This window comes from Mobula birostris, chromosome 8, assembly GCF_030028105.1.
Source record: "Mobula birostris isolate sMobBir1 chromosome 8, sMobBir1.hap1, whole genome shotgun sequence".
Taxonomy (NCBI): domain Eukaryota; kingdom Metazoa; phylum Chordata; class Chondrichthyes; order Myliobatiformes; family Myliobatidae; genus Mobula; species Mobula birostris.
This window is the reverse complement of record NC_092377.1, coordinates 30,618,319-30,637,868: the sequence shown is the minus strand read 5'-3', so window position 1 is coordinate 30,637,868 and position 19,550 is coordinate 30,618,319. Positions and strand designations below refer to the sequence as shown.

General features: G+C 39.2%; 1 protein-coding gene across 5 annotated transcripts in view; it reads left to right on the top strand.

The window, feature by feature from the left end:
- The first annotated feature begins 3,885 nt into the window (after positions 1-3,885).
- The window catches only part of ppp1r21 (protein phosphatase 1, regulatory subunit 21), an 84,799-nt gene continuing 69,134 nt past the window's right edge, over positions 3,886-19,550 (top strand). Inside the window, exons 1-4 of one of the 5 annotated variants that reach the window (XM_072264937.1) lie at positions 3,886-4,422; positions 6,402-6,470; positions 9,814-9,960; positions 15,037-15,138. In XM_072264937.1, the coding sequence (XP_072121038.1) occupies positions 4,369-4,422; positions 6,402-6,470; positions 9,814-9,960; positions 15,037-15,138 (372 nt within the window). In that variant the 5' untranslated portion in view covers positions 3,886-4,368. Of the gene's footprint in view, positions 4,423-6,401; positions 6,471-9,813; positions 9,961-13,476; positions 13,593-15,033; positions 15,139-19,550 lie in introns of those variants that run through there. The other 4 variants (XM_072264936.1, XM_072264938.1, XM_072264940.1 and 1 more) reach the window with 4 other exon arrangements.

The window sequence follows — 19,550 nt, the reverse complement described above, 5'->3', positions numbered from 1 at the left end:
TTTTAAAGTTGCACTCAAGGATCTGAAATGATGCTCAGATTCACCACTAGCTGATTCCAAAGTGAGGGTTCTAATATTGAACCAAAGCTAATGTGCAATTAACTCAGCAGTTAAGCTGAAAACCATATTAAGTTGCCAAAAATAATGACAAATCATTTTATGTATTGCACATTATTTACCTAAACTAAATATGCCAATACCAATCTTAAGACAAGAATTTGTCATCTGTATAACTTACAATTTACCCTGTTCACCCTCAGGAATTAAGTGTATATTTATCACCACACCATGTATTGTTTGAGTTTGCTCAATTTATGAACCAATCTTCCTAGTCATATTGGTTCCATGCCACAGAAAAAAATTATCATTTTAAAGCACAAATGTGTCTCAGGAGGATGATGACAAAGACCAACCTAGGATGGCCATTTGACAATTGTGGCACACCTAAACCCGAAACAACATACTATGAGATTACTGGTACTTTTTGAAATGTGAAATAGCCTTCACTGGCCTTAATTTCAAGTTTTTAAACTTTATAAAGCTGCTATGTGGATTGCAATGTTCCATTGCAAAATGCACTAAAAACTCATATGTAATGCTCCATCAATGGTAGAATGTTTTATAGAAGTGCTAATATTTATCTGCATCATGTCTAACCAGGTTTTTTTAATACCACATGCCATGTAAGATGTCTGCCATAATGGTGAATAAATAAGAAAATGATAGTGTCTGAATACAGTTACAGGTTATGGCCACTGAGTGTCATTATGGAGCAAAGTACATTTTGAGCCTCTACTTTTCAACCTGCAGCCATATTGGTACAGTTAAGTAAAGAAGTCCACATTGCTACTTTTTCAACTTGCAACCATATTGGTACAGGTAAGTAAAGGAGTCCTTATTACTACTTTTCCAGCCTGCAACCATATTGGTACAGGTAAGTAAAGGAGTCCCTATTACTACTTTTCCAGCCTGCAACCATATTGGTACAGGTAAGTAAAGGAATTCCCCTTAACTACATTTCCAACCTGCAACCATACCCGTACAGGTAAGTAAAGGAGTCCCCATTAATATGTTACTTGAAAATAACACTGCCTATGTTTGAAACAAAGTGTAGTATGTATTGCCATATAACTCACACCAATAATGCACCTGTGCATCGGCCATTTAAGCAGCCAACCCAACCCCCGTAAAACAAGATACAAACCCTGTTAATATTATTAAAGCAAAAAATAATGGAAACACTCAATCAGGTCAAACAGCAAATGTGAAAATGAGAAGTAATGTTTCAGTCTTTGACTTGAAACTTTAACCCTGTTTATATATCCACAGATGGAGTGTGACCTGCTGAGTATTTCCAACATTTTCTGTTTTTAATCTGAGATGATCAGCACCTGCAGTGATTTTTTTCACTAGCTCATGTCAACTCCTTTTGCCTTCTACATAAATAATCTAAGATTCATCACCATCTCACCAGGTTAGTCACGATTCCAGTTAATTAGCATATTCCTCCCTCTGGGTGTTGCTCCTCACACTGCAAAACCTTGACTGAAGCAATCTTCAATAAGGAATGGTAATCCCTCCTTAAGAGGAATATTTAGCTAATGTTTTCCCTAGTACAATGATTCCAATTTATTTTTTTCCCAATAAGAATTAATATTCCACTTAGAAATACTGTACTAAACCAGTTTTTTTCCATGAAGGAGCTGTATTTTTCTATTGGCTATCTCCCCATAAATCAGTCCAGATTCATAAACATGAAAGTCTGCAGATGCTGGAAATCCAAGGCAACATGCACAAAATGCTGAAGGAACTCAGCAAATTAGGCAGCATCTATGGAACTGAATAAACAGTCGACAGTTCAGACCGTGACCCTTTGTCAGATTCATGTTCCATTTATTTCTCAGTTACAGGAAAATTATTAATGGACTGAAATACTTCAATGTACACCAAAAATGACTCCGAGAAACTGTTCATAATGCAAATAAACTCCTGGTCCTGTTTTATTCCTTTTCCCATCCAACCCCCCCTACACAATCATAGAATTTCTCCAATATAATAAAATGTACTAACATTGATTCTATTATTTTTCTCCAGAAAATCCATTACACCTAATCTTCTATGCAACATCAACATATCCTTTTCCAAAACATCTTTCTTTCACCCAGCCTTCCCTCCATCTCCTCCAATTTATAATCATTCTACTGTACATCAGATGAAATCATTTAGATGATTAATAATTTATGAAGACAAAAGGAATGAATAATGCATCAATACTTAGGGGTTTCTATCCATTAGTCTAAAACTCCAGTTATCAATGGTACAATGCAGAGTACTCAGCCAAGTTAATAGTCAGAATGATGCTTTAGCATCCTGACTGACTGTGTCATCACCTGGTATGGGAACTGCACTACCCTCGTTGCAGGGCACTGCAGAGAGAGGTGCGGACAGCCCAGCGCATCTGTGGATGTGAACTCTTCTCTATTCAGGACATTTACAGTGTAAAAAGAGCCCAGAAGATTATCAAGGACTCCAGCCACTCCAATTACAAACTGTTTCAGCTGCTACCACCTGGGGAATAGTACTGGCCAGGACCAACAGGCTTTGGGACAGCATCTTTCACCAGACCATCAGATTTATCAATAGACATTGATCTGATTGTGTACTTGACTGTACATATGTGTACAAAATGATTATGTATGCAATCTTACACATTTTCCCTCCTTATTGCTTGTACATTGTGATGGAGACACAACATAAAGATTTTCTACTTCCATGGATATAAGAATTAAATAAATACAAATACAATTCTTCTGCACCTTTCCTACTCATCTTTTTATTGATTCGTGGTTTGGGATGTGGGTACGTCTAGCAATTTTTGCCCCAAACCATTTTCCTTTAAAGTGATGGTGGTAAGCCACCATCCTGAATCACTGCCACCATCGTGGTCACAGTATTCCTACAATTCTTTTGGTTGGTGAGAACCAGGATTTTTAACCCAGTGTTGATACAATGGTTATACATTTCCCAATCAGGATATTGTATGATATACAGTGGATCCCACAGATAGTGGTATATACATTCACTTGCTCCCCTTATCTACTTTGGTGGTAGAGCTTATGGGTTTTGGAAGTTGCCAGATTAATTGCAAAGCACTTTGTTGATTCCCTCCACCACCCACACTCCCCAGCTCTCACATCAAGTTTTATTTTTTTGTTAGGTCACTACTTAAGTAACTTAGACAATATAAAAAAAAAAATTATTTTCAAAACTATAAGGAAGCCCTTGTCAACGACTTGAATTCAGCATTATTAAAAAATTCATTAGGGATGTATGTTTCGAGGCCTTGTATATTAAGATGTCACTGACTCCCTGATGCAACGCCAGGCAAAGTAATAAACAACATAACTACAACGAAGTCGTGATTTAATATATCAGTATTCATTATAACGAGCTATCAATAAGTGTTGAGTTATTTTTAAATGATAGAACGAAGCAACAGATATATGCAATCCAAATGGTCACAATAAAATATAACTCTTTTATAACCCCCACCACCACAAGATTTCTGAATAGTATTTCTTTTTTTATAATTTAACCTACCTGATTTTTATTTCGAGCTCCTCTCAGACTTGCACTATTGGCGATCTTTACAACCGTTCTGTGATTAATACTTTATCAGGAGTTTCGCTGTGTTTATCCTGAAGCAATCTACCGACTACAAGCTCGTTGCCATGACAATTTGGTGCTCCAGCGTCCTAGTCACGTGGGGTGCAGAGCAATGCTGCAACGCACGTGACCGAATTCCGGGCACGCGGACTCGTTGCTGTGGTGACGCCGTCCGACGAGTCGCGTGGTTACGTCAACGTGTTTTGCGCCTTGCCGTTTGAACCAGCTCGCAGAGCCGGAAATTGTTAATCCTGGGGTGCGAGCATTGAAGTGGGCCCTAGCACTATCTGATGAAACCTGTCGGATCTGAGTTACACCTGACGCCGAATCAAAGGAAACAAAACCAGCTGAAGTATTCGTTGGGGGGTAAAAGGCCTCGACGTGAAAAGAAATCAAGAATTGTCCTGAGAGTGCGATTGAATCGAGGGCGCAGTTCTATCAAAAAGTGGAGTGGACGGGCCGGAGGGGTAGTGGCCACGAACAGAGTGAACGGGCCGAAGGGGCAGTGGTAGCGAACAAGTGGAGGAAGCTGAGAAACATCATTTTGCTGAATCTCCGCTGGTTGGCTACCACTATCTCGTCCTCTCCCTAAAGATGCTTTGATGTCATTCACGCTATCTGAGTGAGAGAGGAGAGAGCCCCCCGGTACTCTTGGGTGATGAGCCAGGTTGTGACCGCCCATTTTATAATTATCCTTCAACCATGGCCGCAGATTTGCAAGCCAAGTATCAGAAACTGGCTCAGGAGTATTCCAAGGTTGGTGGATTGGCTTCATTGTGTTTTCCTGTGTTGTTTTTCACGATGCTCATTTATTTTTGTTCTGATCTACTTTGGAGCAGATGAATCACTATTATCCATTTAAAGAATTATGGGCTTGCATATTTGTTGGATTGATTTGTTAATCGTCACTAAAATTTTGAAAAATAACTGGGAATTAAATCATTTTCTTAATGAAGTTGAGTTGCATTTTAGTTGTGACTTAGCCTTTGGATATATTGAGAAGTATTTGAAAATATGCACATTGCAAAAGCTGGAAGTGTAACATTTCTAAAAGTGAATGATTAATTCCTTTTCGTGAACAATTTTTGTTAGAATTAAGATTTTGGTCAGCATGATGTTTTAGTGTGTTTTTTTGCAGTATGTGGTGTTGGTTGGGGAATATATAGCAAGGTAACCTTGCATTCAAACTTAATGAAGTAAAGCAGATGGAAGACTTTATGTTCCACAATGTTAATAGAATAATTGCAAGTAGAGTAAAAAAACTAAAAGTTGTCCCCTAATTTAAAATGTTATAAGAAAGTTCACTGATACTAACTGCTATCTATAGGTGGTGTGTATTGATTTGACTGCCGTTTAGATTTTGAAAATGAAATTTAAAATTAATTGTATTGATTTGGTTAATTCAGATACATCTAATTTATAATTTGGGTATTTAGAAATATATTTGACATGGTTAATTAAAAGTTAAAGGTTGTGTGGGTATAGATAAGTAATGTAATTTTAGTCACAACTGTCGAAGCATCTGTAAGATTAAATGTTGCTTGAGCGGAGTATCGGAGGAGAGTATTACATCCCTCTGACTGTTTCATGCAGTTATTAAATGACCAGTTGAAGATTAAACAAAAAGAAAATTCTTGAATGTCATTGAGAAAGTGGTGTAATATATTGAAAGAAGGAAATTTAAGCAATACATATTGTGGATCTGAAATTAAAACGAATACTCAGCAAGTCAGATGGTAACTGTGGAGGGAAATAGTAAATGTTTTCGATCACTAACTTTTATTGCAAAGTACAGAAATTATTGTAAAATAATGTTTTGATTGTTTTTTAATAAAATTTGTAGAATCACTTGCACTCATGTTGGTACCTACAACCCATCGACAATGGTTCCCACATGTAAACTGATGATACCCAGCTCTATGTCACCAGCATCTCTCTTGACTTTGTTTCTAAAGTGCCTGAATAAAATACTAGATGATAGTTGAATAATTTAAGTATTAGGAATAATAAAGCCGAGGTATTTGGTGCTTCCTAAAAACTCAGTTTCCTCAATGTTTCTTGTTAGTTAGAACAATGGTATATTATTTATTTTAGCATGTGCTTCAGAACACATACCTGCATGTTACTTATTCATCTCCTGTAAGAATTTGTGACTTCCCCAGCAATTACTGAATCTTTGGAATTCTACCCAAGAGAGCCAAAGAGGCTCAATCACTCAGTGTGCTCAAGATCTTAAGAGAATCCAGGTTTTTTGCATAATTGAATAGCAGGTCAGATGTTCCTGCAACTCCATTCTTAGTGAAGGTAATTGTTTATCCTTGTCTTTATTGTCCTTACAGTTGACTATTGCAGTAAACTCTTTCCTTTATTCTACTATTCTTAAACTCAAGATTGCTGAAAACTTTGCTCTTGTGTTGATTTCAACCAGGTCCTATTCACCTATTTCTTCCACTAGCACAGATTTGGTTCCTGAATAAACAACTCCACTCTGAAGATTCATATCTTTGTTTTTGTTTTTTTTTATTAAGCCTTCCACGACTTCCCTAGTATTTACAAATTTGTTTCTCTTCCTCAGTTCCAAGAAGGGTTTTGAACTCAAAGCTTGATTTTCCACATTTGTTGCCTGGTGTGCTGAATGTTTCCGACACAATTTGTTGTTTTAAAATTATGACTGTTTGATATTTAGTGACATTATTGCTAATATTCAAATTATTTTACTGTTGGAAATGTTTCAGCTTCGAGCTCAGAACCAAGTTCTGAAGAAAGCAGTTGTGGACGAACAGGGTCATGGCGCTTCTTTAAAGGTACAGTCCAGAAATTGCATATGAGTGATAAAAATATAGTTGGTTAGATCTTGCTGCCTTATGCCACAGATTCCCAATTGAATGTCTAGATTTTAACTTTTTTATGGGACAGTAAGTGTGTAAGTTCCACAGATGTGCTGTCGGGTATTTGTCTCAAACCTTTGATGGTTTGGAACCCTCTTAGATTCTGAAAATTTGCTTTTCAGTGCCTTTATCACATTAGCTCAGATGGTGACCTGAGACCTATTGATTTTAGTGCAGGGTTTGGTGGCAATGAGGAAGGCAAATTCTTTTTTTAATTGTTTTTCTTTAATTTATAATTTTTAAATTACATATTTTTACTTGTAAGAAGTTTATATTTAAATATTTTCAACTGTCTCTGGAGATATTTAAAAGTTATTAATTATTACCCATAACCTTTATAGCTGCTAAAGCCAGGGTATGACTTCGCCAGTATCAGAACTTTCAGGAAGCTGACAGAAAACTATATCCACTGTTCAGTCCAAGTCACTGGAGTTTAGGATGATTTAGGCAGGAGAGTGAGCTTTCTCATTTTGACCTTATAAGTGTAATGTGGAGAGACAACTAATTGTAATTCTGGATAGCACAATCTGATCTTTTATTTCATTTGCTCGTGTTTTTGTCTTTATTTTCTACTAATCATATATCTAAGATTGAGAATTTGCATTTAGAGCACCATGGATGCACAATTCACTTCCTGAACACAGTCACTGAGATTGAATACAGCAGTTAAATTGCTTTAGTTCCTTCTCTTCTCACAACTCAGTGAGCCAAATGTTTTGTTCTCTTGTCCTTTAGTTTTCCTTTTATCTCTCCTTATTTTTGTGTAAGCTCACCTGTCTTAGAGCCCAACTTCCTGCTCTTTGACACTTATTCTCATGCAATTATTGACACCCAGCTCTTAGCCCCTTAACGTAACTGCATTATATTGTCTCCTTTAGAAATTCTGTCCTTTCAATCAAGTATCCAATTATCACTCCCTCAAAACCTGCTGCCACTAAACACCCTCCATTTTTTTTTATTGTAATAGAGCGAAGATGATGGGGCATTCTTATTTTTGCCTGCACTTGCATGGTATCTTTCATATCTAACCAGTTGTGACTACAGAATCACTTGTAACAGGACAACTCCTCCATCCCTATGTTTTCTGCTTATTGCTTATCACTCAGCTGCTCTTAGACAGTGTAAGCTTCTTCATGAACACTAAGTCACTTGTAACCCTTCCACTAAATTCTTCATCAGCTTGGCCAAAATGTAGTACTAGACATTCAACTCTACATTAGGAAGCCATTGATTTCCTTCCCCAAATGCAAACTCTGCCCTGCTACCATCCCCTTCCCAAGTAACTGTCTAAAACTGTTTCCAATCCAGAGCTCTTCATGTCCTAAGAGCAGCTTCCTTTATTTATCTGTGCAATCGTTAAAGCAGTTGTTTTCACTTCTGCTGTATTAGGCTACTTGCTATCATTTGTTACTTGTTATTGAATACGACAGGATATTGAATATACGACTTGTTATTGAATATTACCTCTTGACTCATGTATTCTAACAACTTCCTGGCTGTTCACTTGTTTCTAAACTTTAGTTAGGGAACAGAATTTGGTATGATTTTAAAGCTATCCTTAGTCATATAATTCTTTTTTATCTATTACCCTACTGCTTGCTGACTAATATTAGCACGGGATTGAAAATTGCTTCAATTTTCTCATCCACATTGTTTTCTTCATTATTATTTCATTTGTGAAGATTCAGCATGTCACCTAAACCTTTGAAAAATTTTATAGATGTGCACTGGAGAGTATACAAATTGGTTGCATCACTGCCTGGTATGGAACCACCAATGCCCTTGAACAGAAAAGCCAACAAAAAGTAGTAGGTACAGCCTAGTCCATCACGGATAAAGCCCTCCCTACCATTGAGCACATCTACAAGGAGTACTGTCACAGAACAGCAGAATTCAACATCAAGGAATCCCACCATCGAGGTCAAACTCTCTTCTCACTGCTGCCGTCAGGAAAGAGTTAGAGGAGCCTCAAGACCCACACAACCAGGTTCAGAAACAGTTAACACCACTCAGTGTACCTGGTGGTTTAAATCCTGAGGCCCTTGTACCACCTTCGTGATGGCAGCAGTGAGCAGAGAGCATGACCTGGATGGTGGGGGTCCCTGATGATGGATGCTGCTTTTCTGCGACAGCACTCCATTTAGATGTGCTCAGTGGTGGGGAGTGCTTTACCCTAGATGGACCGGACTACTTTTTGTAGGATTTTCCATTCAAGGGAATTAGTGTTCCATGCCAGGCCATGATGCAATCAGGTAATATACTCTCCATCATACATCTACAGAAGTTTGCCAAAGTTTTAGATGTCATGCCAAATCTTCACAAACTAAGGAAGTGTTGGAAGTGGAGGGGATAACTTCAGTCATCGCAACACTGAACTATTCACAACCTATGGACTCACTTTCAAGACTCATGTTCTTGATATTTAATGATTATTAATTTGTTTTCTTTCTTTTTGTATTTCTACAGTTGCTTTTTGCACATTGGTTGTTTGCCTCCTTTGTATGCAGTTTTTCATTGAGTCTATTGTTTCTTTGTATTACCACAAATGCCCACAAGAAAATGAATCTCAGCCTAGTATATGGTGACATATATCTTTGAAATTGTGAACTTTGAACTTCATCCCACATCAATTATGCAGTCTCTTCAAGCACTATAACAGGTTTCTGATCATGTGACTGTAGCCAAGTTTGTTGATGACACTGGTATTAATACACCAAGCTCTGGAATCAGTATCTATTTTATTACAACTTGCATTACCGTTTGTGGAAGACTGTTTTGTGCAAATTCCCTGACACATTTTTTAGCTCTGCAATAGCGAAAGCATCATTGGTTGTAAAGCATTTTGATAACCATGTTTTCAGAAGTGGTATATGGAATGCAAGCCTCTTTATGTTTTCTGTCTTTGAAGATTGTCCTTTTTTAAAAAAAAACTAATTTTCAACAAGTTTTTGGTTAACTTCCTAAATACTCCTCTTGTTCAACCTCAGTTTTTACTAATGTTCCTATAAAGTGTCTAGTGATGTTTTTACAGTGGTAAAGCTGCTCAATAAATGTAAGTTATCGCCACCATTGTCAGGACGACTTTCTTAGTTTGAACTAACTTAGAAAAGCCTTCTGCTGAAAATGCTAGGCATTATTTAATTAATTCTTTACTTCAATAATTCTAAGTTTCGCCTAGGAGTAGCTGGATGAGAACATTTTCCTCCAATGTTTTTGTGTTATAGAAATTAATTTAAAACAAAGATTTTCCCTGCCACAGGAGGAGCTAAAAATGAAGGATCAAAGTGTTAGGAAGTTGCAGCAGGAAATGGACAGTCTGACATTCCGAAATCAGCAGCTGGCAAAGCGTGTTGAGCTACTTCAAGAGGAGCTGGTGACCACTGAGGCCAAAGGGAAGAAGAGCAAGGTAAATACTACGAAATATGTAAAGATCCCGTCTTCAAAGATGATTGACTTTTTGAACTCAGAAGGTAAATGCATAAGCATTTGTTATCTTTTGTTTCCACATTTATTTTCCATACATCAGTTGAAATTTTTATCTTGCTGTATACTTTTGGAAGTTTTTCAAGCTTGTGAATAACATGTGGTTAGTCAAAGCAGTTGAATTGAGTAGACAGTTGAATTGAATTGACGTGAGGATTAATGGAAATTAGACTAACTATGATAAACCATGAATCCATAGAACTTAACAGCTTGAAAATAAAGATAATTTTCTCAAACATGTAATATTGAATGTATTGCTCTACCTCTTCACAGTCATGTATCTCTGATTTTAAAATAATTTGAATCTTCCCTTTAAAAGAATCTTCCCCTAAGTTCATCTACTCTTTCTGCTGAAATATTCCATGTTCCATAGTCCTCCTACATAAAAATCATTTTTCCCATCTCTTCTTGCCTACTTGTATTGCAAGAACTCTTTATTGCTCAACTATATTAAATCTTGGCATTCTCATGCCCCGTGAAACTAATCCCAGTATCTGAAGAGTCATTATCTTAGTTTCCCAAAACTGAAATTATCTTGGTGAATATGTGTAGAATACATCTGCTTTTGTCAAAAATGATTTCATGTTAACGTGCAAGCCTCACACTAAGATGATCTGTGAGTTCTGTCTTGTTCTGTGTGATATTTTATCCTTAAAACAAAAACTATAATAAATTTTACAGGATCATACTGTAAATCTGAAATTATAGGAAAGTACTGGAAATGCTCAACAGTTCAAGTAGTGCCTATAGAGAAAGAAATGTTAACTGTTTCTTGTCATTGGCTTTCTGAATCAAGATCATTTCCTGAAATATAAACTCTTTCTCTCTCTCCACTGATGTATCCTAACCTGTTGAGTATACCCAGCATTTGCTGATATTCTTTGTACCAAATTATCTGTTTTCTGTGTGTAATCTTGCTGTTGACAAAATTGTTGCATTACTTTGTTACAATGTGGTTGGGTGTTTTGGGGTTGTGAATGAAACTATAGATGGAATTCAAGCTCCTTGGATTAGTTGCCTCAATCCCTTTAATTAGCAGATCCTAACTTGGGTCATAGTATAGAGATCTTGAGGAAGGGCTTGGTGGGTGGCAGATGCTTCCCAGGGGCCATCAGGTGGGAACCCCTCTTAGATGTTCCATGAATTCCATCACTACATCTCCAGAGGGCTCAACAGTGAGACCCGGCCTCTCAGGTTCACTCCCCTTCACATCTGGCCACCAGTGGGACATTTTAGGGCCCAGTTGCCGTCACTCCTCTTCATCCATAACCAGTGGTTGCTTTGCTCGGCTACTTCCGAGAGCGAGAGTTCCTTTTATAGCTTGCTGCTGGCCCTGGCCTCGAACACCCAAGTCCTTCAGCAATCTTACCATGGAAGTCGCCACAGATGCTCTGTAACCACCCTCTACCGTGAATATCTTCCATCTACGCAGCTTAGCCTCTGTGGCCAGCTCAGCATATCTTGCATGTTTCCACTCATACACCTTGCAGACTGCATCTTCTTAGGGCACTGTGAGCTCTGAGATTACTACAGCCTTCAGACTGCTGGAGCACAAAATCAAATCTGGTCTCAGGGCGGTAGCGGCTATCTCCAGAGAAATATTAGCCTTTTGTCAAGGTCGACAGCTGTGTTCCAGTCATGAGCAGGCTCCAGTATGCCTGACACCAACTGTGTTGCTGAGGGTGGCACTGTCTGTCCTTGCCGGACAAAGGGGATGGTTGTTCTTCCAGTCATATGGAGCTTAGAGTTGTTGTTCAGCCTTTGCTTCTCCACAGTGGATGCCAAATGTCTGAGGACCTGGTTGTTCTTGCATATGCACCTTCCTTGAGTGAGGCTTACTTTGTAAGATGAGCGGATGTGCCTGAGGTTTGCTGTTCTTCCACAGAGTGGACAAGCTGGGTCTTCACTGAACCACTGGTTCAGATTTTTGGGAATTGGGAGAACAGCATTAACAGCTCTTACAAACTAATCTTTCTTCCTTTCTTTTCCCATAAGTCTTTCCAGCTGAATTTTTTTTTCCTCAATGTTTTCCCACCTTGTTCACTGTCCCTGTTTTGCCTGAGACACTGTTGTGATTTACCTGAGATACCTCATCTGCTCCTCCTGTCGCTGTACTTTTTCCACCCCCATAGCTCGCCTTTGCTTTAGTGTTGTCGCCTTTTGCCAAATGGGCCTATTTGAACCTGTGCCAAGGCCCCCTCTTCCAGATTGCACTTGGCCCACCATATCTGAAAACCTGAGTGCTCTTTTTACATGCTTTACTGACTCTGCTGGACACCACTTTCTCCCTGTTAAGGTCCCGGGTGCAGCATCCTGGATAACACTGTCACGAGATTCCGAGAGAGTCATCTCAAGCCTCATCTTGACACACTTGAACTCTTCAGTCAGCCCCGTGACAGGCAACTCGAGAGCTCCTTTGCCTTACAGTTAGATGTTACTTAGCAATCTTGGTAGGCCCATCCACTTCTTAATAAAGGAACTAACTGTCCAGATTTTCAACATGAGTGATAGGGACTTCATATAGAGTCAGTGGCCACAACACCCGAAGAGCAATTCAAACTGAAGGCACCAGAGCTTAAAGTTTCCTGGCAGCAAGGTCTTATCAATGTCATTAAGCCCTTTGATTTCTTCTCATAGCAATTTCACTCATTTGTATCACTGAGGTTTACATTGTACCAATGCTCCAAGCTTTTAACTGGTATTTCTGACACACGAAGAATTACTTTCCCATCCACATGGAACTTGTAGTTGACCAGCCTTCCCTTGACTATAGAATTGCTCCAAGACTACTTTGTTTTAGTCATCATTTGGGCCCATTTGATGTTTGAATGGAGCTTCTCAAGCAACCGTTTGGTGCATGGGATGGTTAAATCCTCCATAAATGCCTGGATTAGTGGTAGGTGTAGTCCTGACTTTTACTATGGTATCACTTGCAAATTTTGAGGCTATCTTATCTAAATACATGAATATATTATTTATATATACATAACAAATAAAATTGGCTAAGGTGGAGACCCTCAAATTATTTTGAAATGTCACCTGCGAATAAGTTCCCTCTATCACGCTCAAGTATCAGCTTTTACGTGTTGAAGTTGAATATAAGGCCAACCTGCTTAATCTTTCCTTACCAAATTAATTCCCCGTTTATTCTTCTCCTACCCCCAACCCCGCCCCCCTCCACCTTCCTGCATGGGCTTTTGGGTTCCAGTCACCTTGAGATCTGTCTTGGTTATCATTGCATTGGCTCATTTGTGCTGTTCTACCTTGTCATTTTGTATTGCAGCTAAAACTATTCCCCAGAGGACAGTTTAAAAAAAAAAAAAAAAAAAATTTTTCCTTAAATTATTTCAATAAATTATGCTTGGAAATAATATCTATATAATCTTCAGGTGCCTCAAAATGTTGTTTCTGTTCTTATGGCTTTCTGTACTGAAACAAGGAAATGAAATGGGTCACAAATAGGAGAAACTCTGCAGATGTTGGAAATCCAAGCAACACACACAAAATGCTGGAGGAACTCAGCAGGCCAAGTAGCATCTATGGGGGGAAAAAAAGGTACAGTGAACGTTTGGGACTGAGACCCTTCGGCAGGACTGGGTCAGTCAGAAATGTATGCTGGAGATAAATGATATAAAGTTTCAGCTACCAAGGCTGCCCTGGAGCATTGGACTCCTTTTGGTACTTTTTTATGGATAGTGAGAATCAACATTACTCAACAAACATAGAAAAATAATTTTCAGATGTAGGCTTGCAGTTGATTTTGAATAAGGTAACTGAAGTCATAAAGTGATGGTTGAACGTTCAAATATTGTGCATTGAATTGGGGATCATAATTCCAAGACATTTCAAGTAAATCCAATGCTTACTGCATCCTTTTTTCAATGCCAGAGTGCTTTTATTTCTTGGTGGCGACATGATAAAGTGAAAAGGGAAATAAAAGGAATTGACAGAATTCAATGTGGGTTTCTGAACCTATAATTTGTTGAGAGCTTGATCAAGGTCCTGGAATTGTACCACAGTGCTCAAATAATGCTAAAACATGTAATGCAATTTCCAATCTGCAGGCATGTGGCAAAATCTGCTAACCTACTAGTGGAACAGAATTGATGGGCTGAATGACCTAATTGTGCTTTTGTGTCTTGTGGGCTATTGTATCGTATTGTTAGTTCTGGATTTTTTTTACTAATTTAAGTTTACAGTTTTAAAAAATCACCTCTATCAAATTCATTTTGTCTTTGATCAATTATTGAATTAACCAGGCTATTATCGTAGAATGATGCAATGTAGAAAGAGGCAATTTGGACTGTTAATGTACTAAAATTTTATTATCAGCATATATTTGCTGGGGTAGGTAAGTTTAGATTGTATTCAGATGTTGGACACATTATTGCTATGAGTCCAAGGGGAGTAGGATTGCATTCAATATGATGGAAGGTCTGGAGTTTGTCTGAATTGAGTTTGGAAGAAGTATTTCTCAGACTAATTGGGCAAAGTTTGTATTTGTTGGTACAGTTTGCTAGTTGATGTTCTTTTGGTAAGGTCAAGGTGCACTTGGTCGATGTTTCTATCACATATGGCCATGATTTGTCTAGATTGACAGCATTAAGTTGGAGTGTGTTAACTATTTTGTGTGAGGAATGAACAGCATGACTGGGCGAGAGTTTAGTTAATATGAATTTTCCTAGCTGCTCTTAAAATCCAACTCCTTACCATCCCTTTTTGGATATATTTCCATAGAATTATTATGGATAGAATTTTTTTTTGATTGGTCATAATTACTGTTAAAAGTGATGTAAATGCAAATTCTGTTCAGTTCAGCATTTGCGTGGTTTCAGCATCACCTAGTGGTGAATAATAATAATTGCACTTGATGTTCATGTATGCAGATACTTGTCACTTTTAGATACTTTTATATTATTTCTGTCTTATAGAATGTACAAGTGTGTAGTGATGTAATGCCTTCTGTTGTAAATAGGATCTGACTATTTTTTTACAGCAGAAGTGTGCTGATTTTCCATCTCAGCTAAACCAGCAAAGACAGAGTGTTTTTGATGAAGATCTGCAGAACAAGATAGAAGAAAATGAACGATTGCACAAGCAAGTGAGTTAATTCCATAGTATCCGAGTTTTCTATTGGCAACTACATGAAGAGCTAGTCGATATACTACGAATGGCCTACTCCTGCACCTATGTTTCTATCTTTCTAAAACTCTCATGCTCTGTCTGTCTGTTTGTGACCTCCAATTAGCGCAAACGGTGCAATACAGCGGTACTTTTTTTGGCTAAATCAAATTTAAATGCGCTAACTTACAGAATGCAAACAAAATTCAGTGTTATATTTTCATATACGATTGCTCATTCGCCAAAATCAACAGGCTTCCTTTTAACCCGAGAGCCGATCCGCCGTCATGGAAATCGAGTCGCGGCAGCCCGACGCATGCACACGGCCAGGCTCAGCAGCGACACCTACCGGAGCAAAAGGGCAGGGCAGCTCTATTTCAAGGGGTCACATTCTGCTAATCACCATCAGCATGTGCAGGATTGGGACAGATCTAACTGCCACCCATCAATAAGAGATCATTTAATCTTATTGTAATGACGTACTTTGAGACACCCATAAAACTCTTTGCTGCTGTCAAAGGACAGAGGTGACTATATCACGTCCATTTAGGAGAGCGCCAACCACATCATCGAGAATAATCAGCATCCTTCAGTCTTACTGCTTTGTATTTTCTATCCAGCATTAGGGTAAAAAAAAAAAAGGTCGGCTTAGTTATGCCGCGTGGAAAGGGAAAGGAGACATTATGGTCACGAGGTGACACTAAACATGGTCGGGAAGCGGCAAACAGAGGGAGGGAACAAGAATTGGATCAGACCAGGACACATGACTCCAGGGTCAAAGAGTCAGGACAAAAAAAAAGATGAGAGAAGAAGAGACAGAGGAGGAGGGGCATGCACGTCTCCAGGATCAGAGACAAACAACAAACAGCAGAAGAGACGAAGAGACGGGGGATGAAAGGGCTGCATGTCTCCAGAATGACAACGAGAGGCACAAGGTGGCAGATGAACCAGAAATGATGCCATCAAAAGTGTCCTCCATTAAATGAGGATCAGCGATATTTTCTTTGCTACGCATCCTTCTTCTTTAATAAACTGAGGTTTTCTACTTCAGTTTCCAAAGCAAAGCGATACCAATAGCATTCAGGAAAATTTAATGTTCATTCTGGTCACATCAGACTGCACTACCCTTCTCTCAAAGGGTGCCCCAATGGGTCACCCCGTTGTCTAGTAGAACAATAAATATGAGAAATTGAAAACATTGATAACTGCAATAGTAAGCAGTATTCTTAAGATCCTCATTTTTGAATGAGTTCTTGGCCCAGAACTCTTGTTTAAGTCTATTTGACAAAACAGTAAGCACAGTGGCACAGACAACAAGAGCTGTTCTCAGAAATCTAGAGAGAATAAAATAAATGAAATTGGGAGTTTCTGTGTTCATCGGCTGAAGGATCTATTTTCATTCAGTGAGTATAATATAATTTTTCAAGAAAAGGGAGGACAAAAAAGACATGAGAAAACTAACTGTATTGTGTAGATAAGTCATTCCACACAGGAAACGGACTCTTCAGTTGAGTTTGAGCTGACAATCAAGTGTCCATTCCATATCCCATAACTTGAAGATACTACCACTCACTCAGAGTGCTCAGGGCAATTTACAGTTAATCTCCCACATTCCTGCGGTGGGTTGATAGGGCAGCAGGCGCAACCCACATGATCACACAGAACTTCCAAACCCTGTACAAGTATCATTAATGGATGGGAATGAAACTAGGCCACTAGAATTGAGGCAGCAACTCTGCTTGCAGTGTTATTGTACTGCCACCAATGTCCCTTAACTAATACAAAGGCAAACAAAATTGTTAATCATGCACATACTAAAATCCAAGCCTTTTCTTGCTCTACTGTTGGGCAGCTTTGAGCTACCTGCATTTGTGTGAATCTGCTTGGTAAGAGCACAGTAGATTTTGAATTCTTAGCAGCAAATCACTAAGAAGATTGGTTGGTAGTTTAACTGACTTTTAGAAAGAAGGCAGTAGCTGGTGAGAGAAGTGGAGCATGTGGTTTATTGGTATGTAGATGTTGAGGGAGTAGTTCACAGGAAAATCATTGCTGACATCAAGTATTCATTCAGTGGGCTGAATGGCTTATTTAGTTGAGAATATGTAAACTCGAAGGCCTAGAAAACAGTTAATTAATCTTGCTGTCGAAAGTGCATTCTAGTCTTTAATCCATTTTTAAAAATCAAGTTCAGAAAAAGCTGCTGTACAGGAGATAGAATTTTAACAGGATGACATTTTCATCACTATATAATTTTACAGTGCCGGCTGGTGGCGTAGTGGCATCAGCGCCGGACTGTGGAGTGGAGGCTCCCGAGTTTGAATCCAGCCTTGCTGGGTTCAGTGTCAAGCTAGCAACTCGGCCTCATAAAAGTAAGAAAACCTGCTATAAAAAAATGCCGTCATGACGGCATCCCGATGACTCCACTCGGAGTTAAGGGTGGCCCCCTCCTCCCTCCTCCCTCCTCCCTCCTCCCTCCTCCCTCCTCCCTCCTCCCTCCTCCCTCCTCCCTCCTCCCTCCTCCCTCCTCCCTCCTCCCTCCTCCCTCCTCCCTCCTCCCTCCTCCCTCCTCCCTCCTCCCTCCTCCCTCCTCCCTCCTCCCTCCTCCCTCCTCCCTCCTCCCTCCTCCCTCCTCCCTCTCCCCTCTCATTTTGAACAATTTCTTTTCTTCAGTATTCACTAAGGAGAAGGATATTGCATTGTGTAAGGTAAGGGAAAGAGGGAAGTTATGGAAACTATGGCGATTAAAGAAGAGGAAGTACTGGTGCTTGTAAGGAATATAGAAGTGGATAAGTCTCCGGGTCCTGACAGGATATTCCCTAGGACCTTGAGGGATGTTAGTGTAGAAATAGCAGGGGCTCTGACAGAAATATTTCAAATGTTAACAGAAACAGGGATGGTGGTGGAGGATTGGCGTATTGCTCATGTTGTTCCATTGTTTAAAAAGGGTTCTACGAGTAAACCTAGCAATTATCGGCCTGTGAGTTTGACATCAGTGGTGGGTAAATTGATGGAAAGTATTCTTAGAGATAGTATATATAATTATCTGGATAGACAGGGTGTAACTAGGAGCAGTCAACATGGATTTGTGCGTGGAAGGTCATGTTTGACAAATCTTATTGAATTTTTTGAAGAGGTTACAAGGAAAGTTGATGAGGGTAAAGCAGTGGATGTTGTCTATATGGACTTCAGTAAGGCCTTTGACAAGGTTCCACACGGTTAGTTAGGAAGGTTCAATCATTAGGTATTAATATTGAAGTAGTAAAATGGAGTCAGCAGTGGCTGGATGGGAGACACCAGAGAGTAGTGGTGGATAACTGTTAGTCAGATTGGAGGCCAGTGACTAGTGGTGTGCCTCAGGGATCTGTACTGGGTCCAATGTTGTTTGTGGTATACATTAATGATCTGGATGATGGGGTCATAAATTGGATTAGTAAGAATGCAGATGAATGTGTTGTGGATAATGAAGTAGGTTAATGAAGGTAGAATCTCATGTGGATAGGGTGGTGAAGAAGCTTTTAGTATGCTGGCCTTTATAAATCAGAGCATTGAGTATAGGAGTTGGGATGTAATGTTGAAATTATATAAGGCATTGATAAGGCCAAATTTGGAGTATTTTGTACAGTTCTAGTTACCGAATTATAGGAAAGATGTCAACAAAATAGAGTACAGAGAAGATTTACTAGAATGTTACCTGGGTTTCAGCACCTAAGTTACAGAGAAAGGTTGAACAAGTTGGGTCTTTATTCTTCGGAGCGTAGAAGGTTGAGGGGGGACTTGATAGAGGTATTTAAAATTATGAGGGGGATAGATAGAGTTGATGTGGATAGGCTTTTTCCATTGAGAGGGGAGATTCAAACAAGAGGACATGAGTTGAGAGTTAAAGGGCAAAAGTTTAGGGGTAACATGAGGGGGAACTTCTTTACTCAGAGAGTGGTAGCTGTGTGGAACGAGCTTCCAGCAGAAGTGGTAGAGGCAGGTTTGATATTGTTATTTAATGTAAAATTGGATAGTTATATGGACAGGAAAGGAATGGAGGGTTATGGGCTGAGTGCAGGTCAGTGGGACTAGGTGGGAGTAAGCGTTCGGCACGGACTAGAAGGGCCGAGATGGCCTGTTTCTGTGCTGTAATCGTTATATGGTTATTTTACAATTTTTTGCTGTAGGAATGAGCACAAATAATGAGCTTAGACCAAAAGACATAGGAGTAGAATTAGGCCATTCAGCCCATTGAGGCTGCTCCGCCATTCCATCAAGGCTGACCCCAGATCCCACTCAGCCCCATACACCTGCCTTCTCACCATATCCTCTGAGGTCCTGACCGATCAGGAAACGATCAACTTCTAACTTAAATATACCCACGGACTTAGTCTCTACCACAGTCTGTGGCAGAGC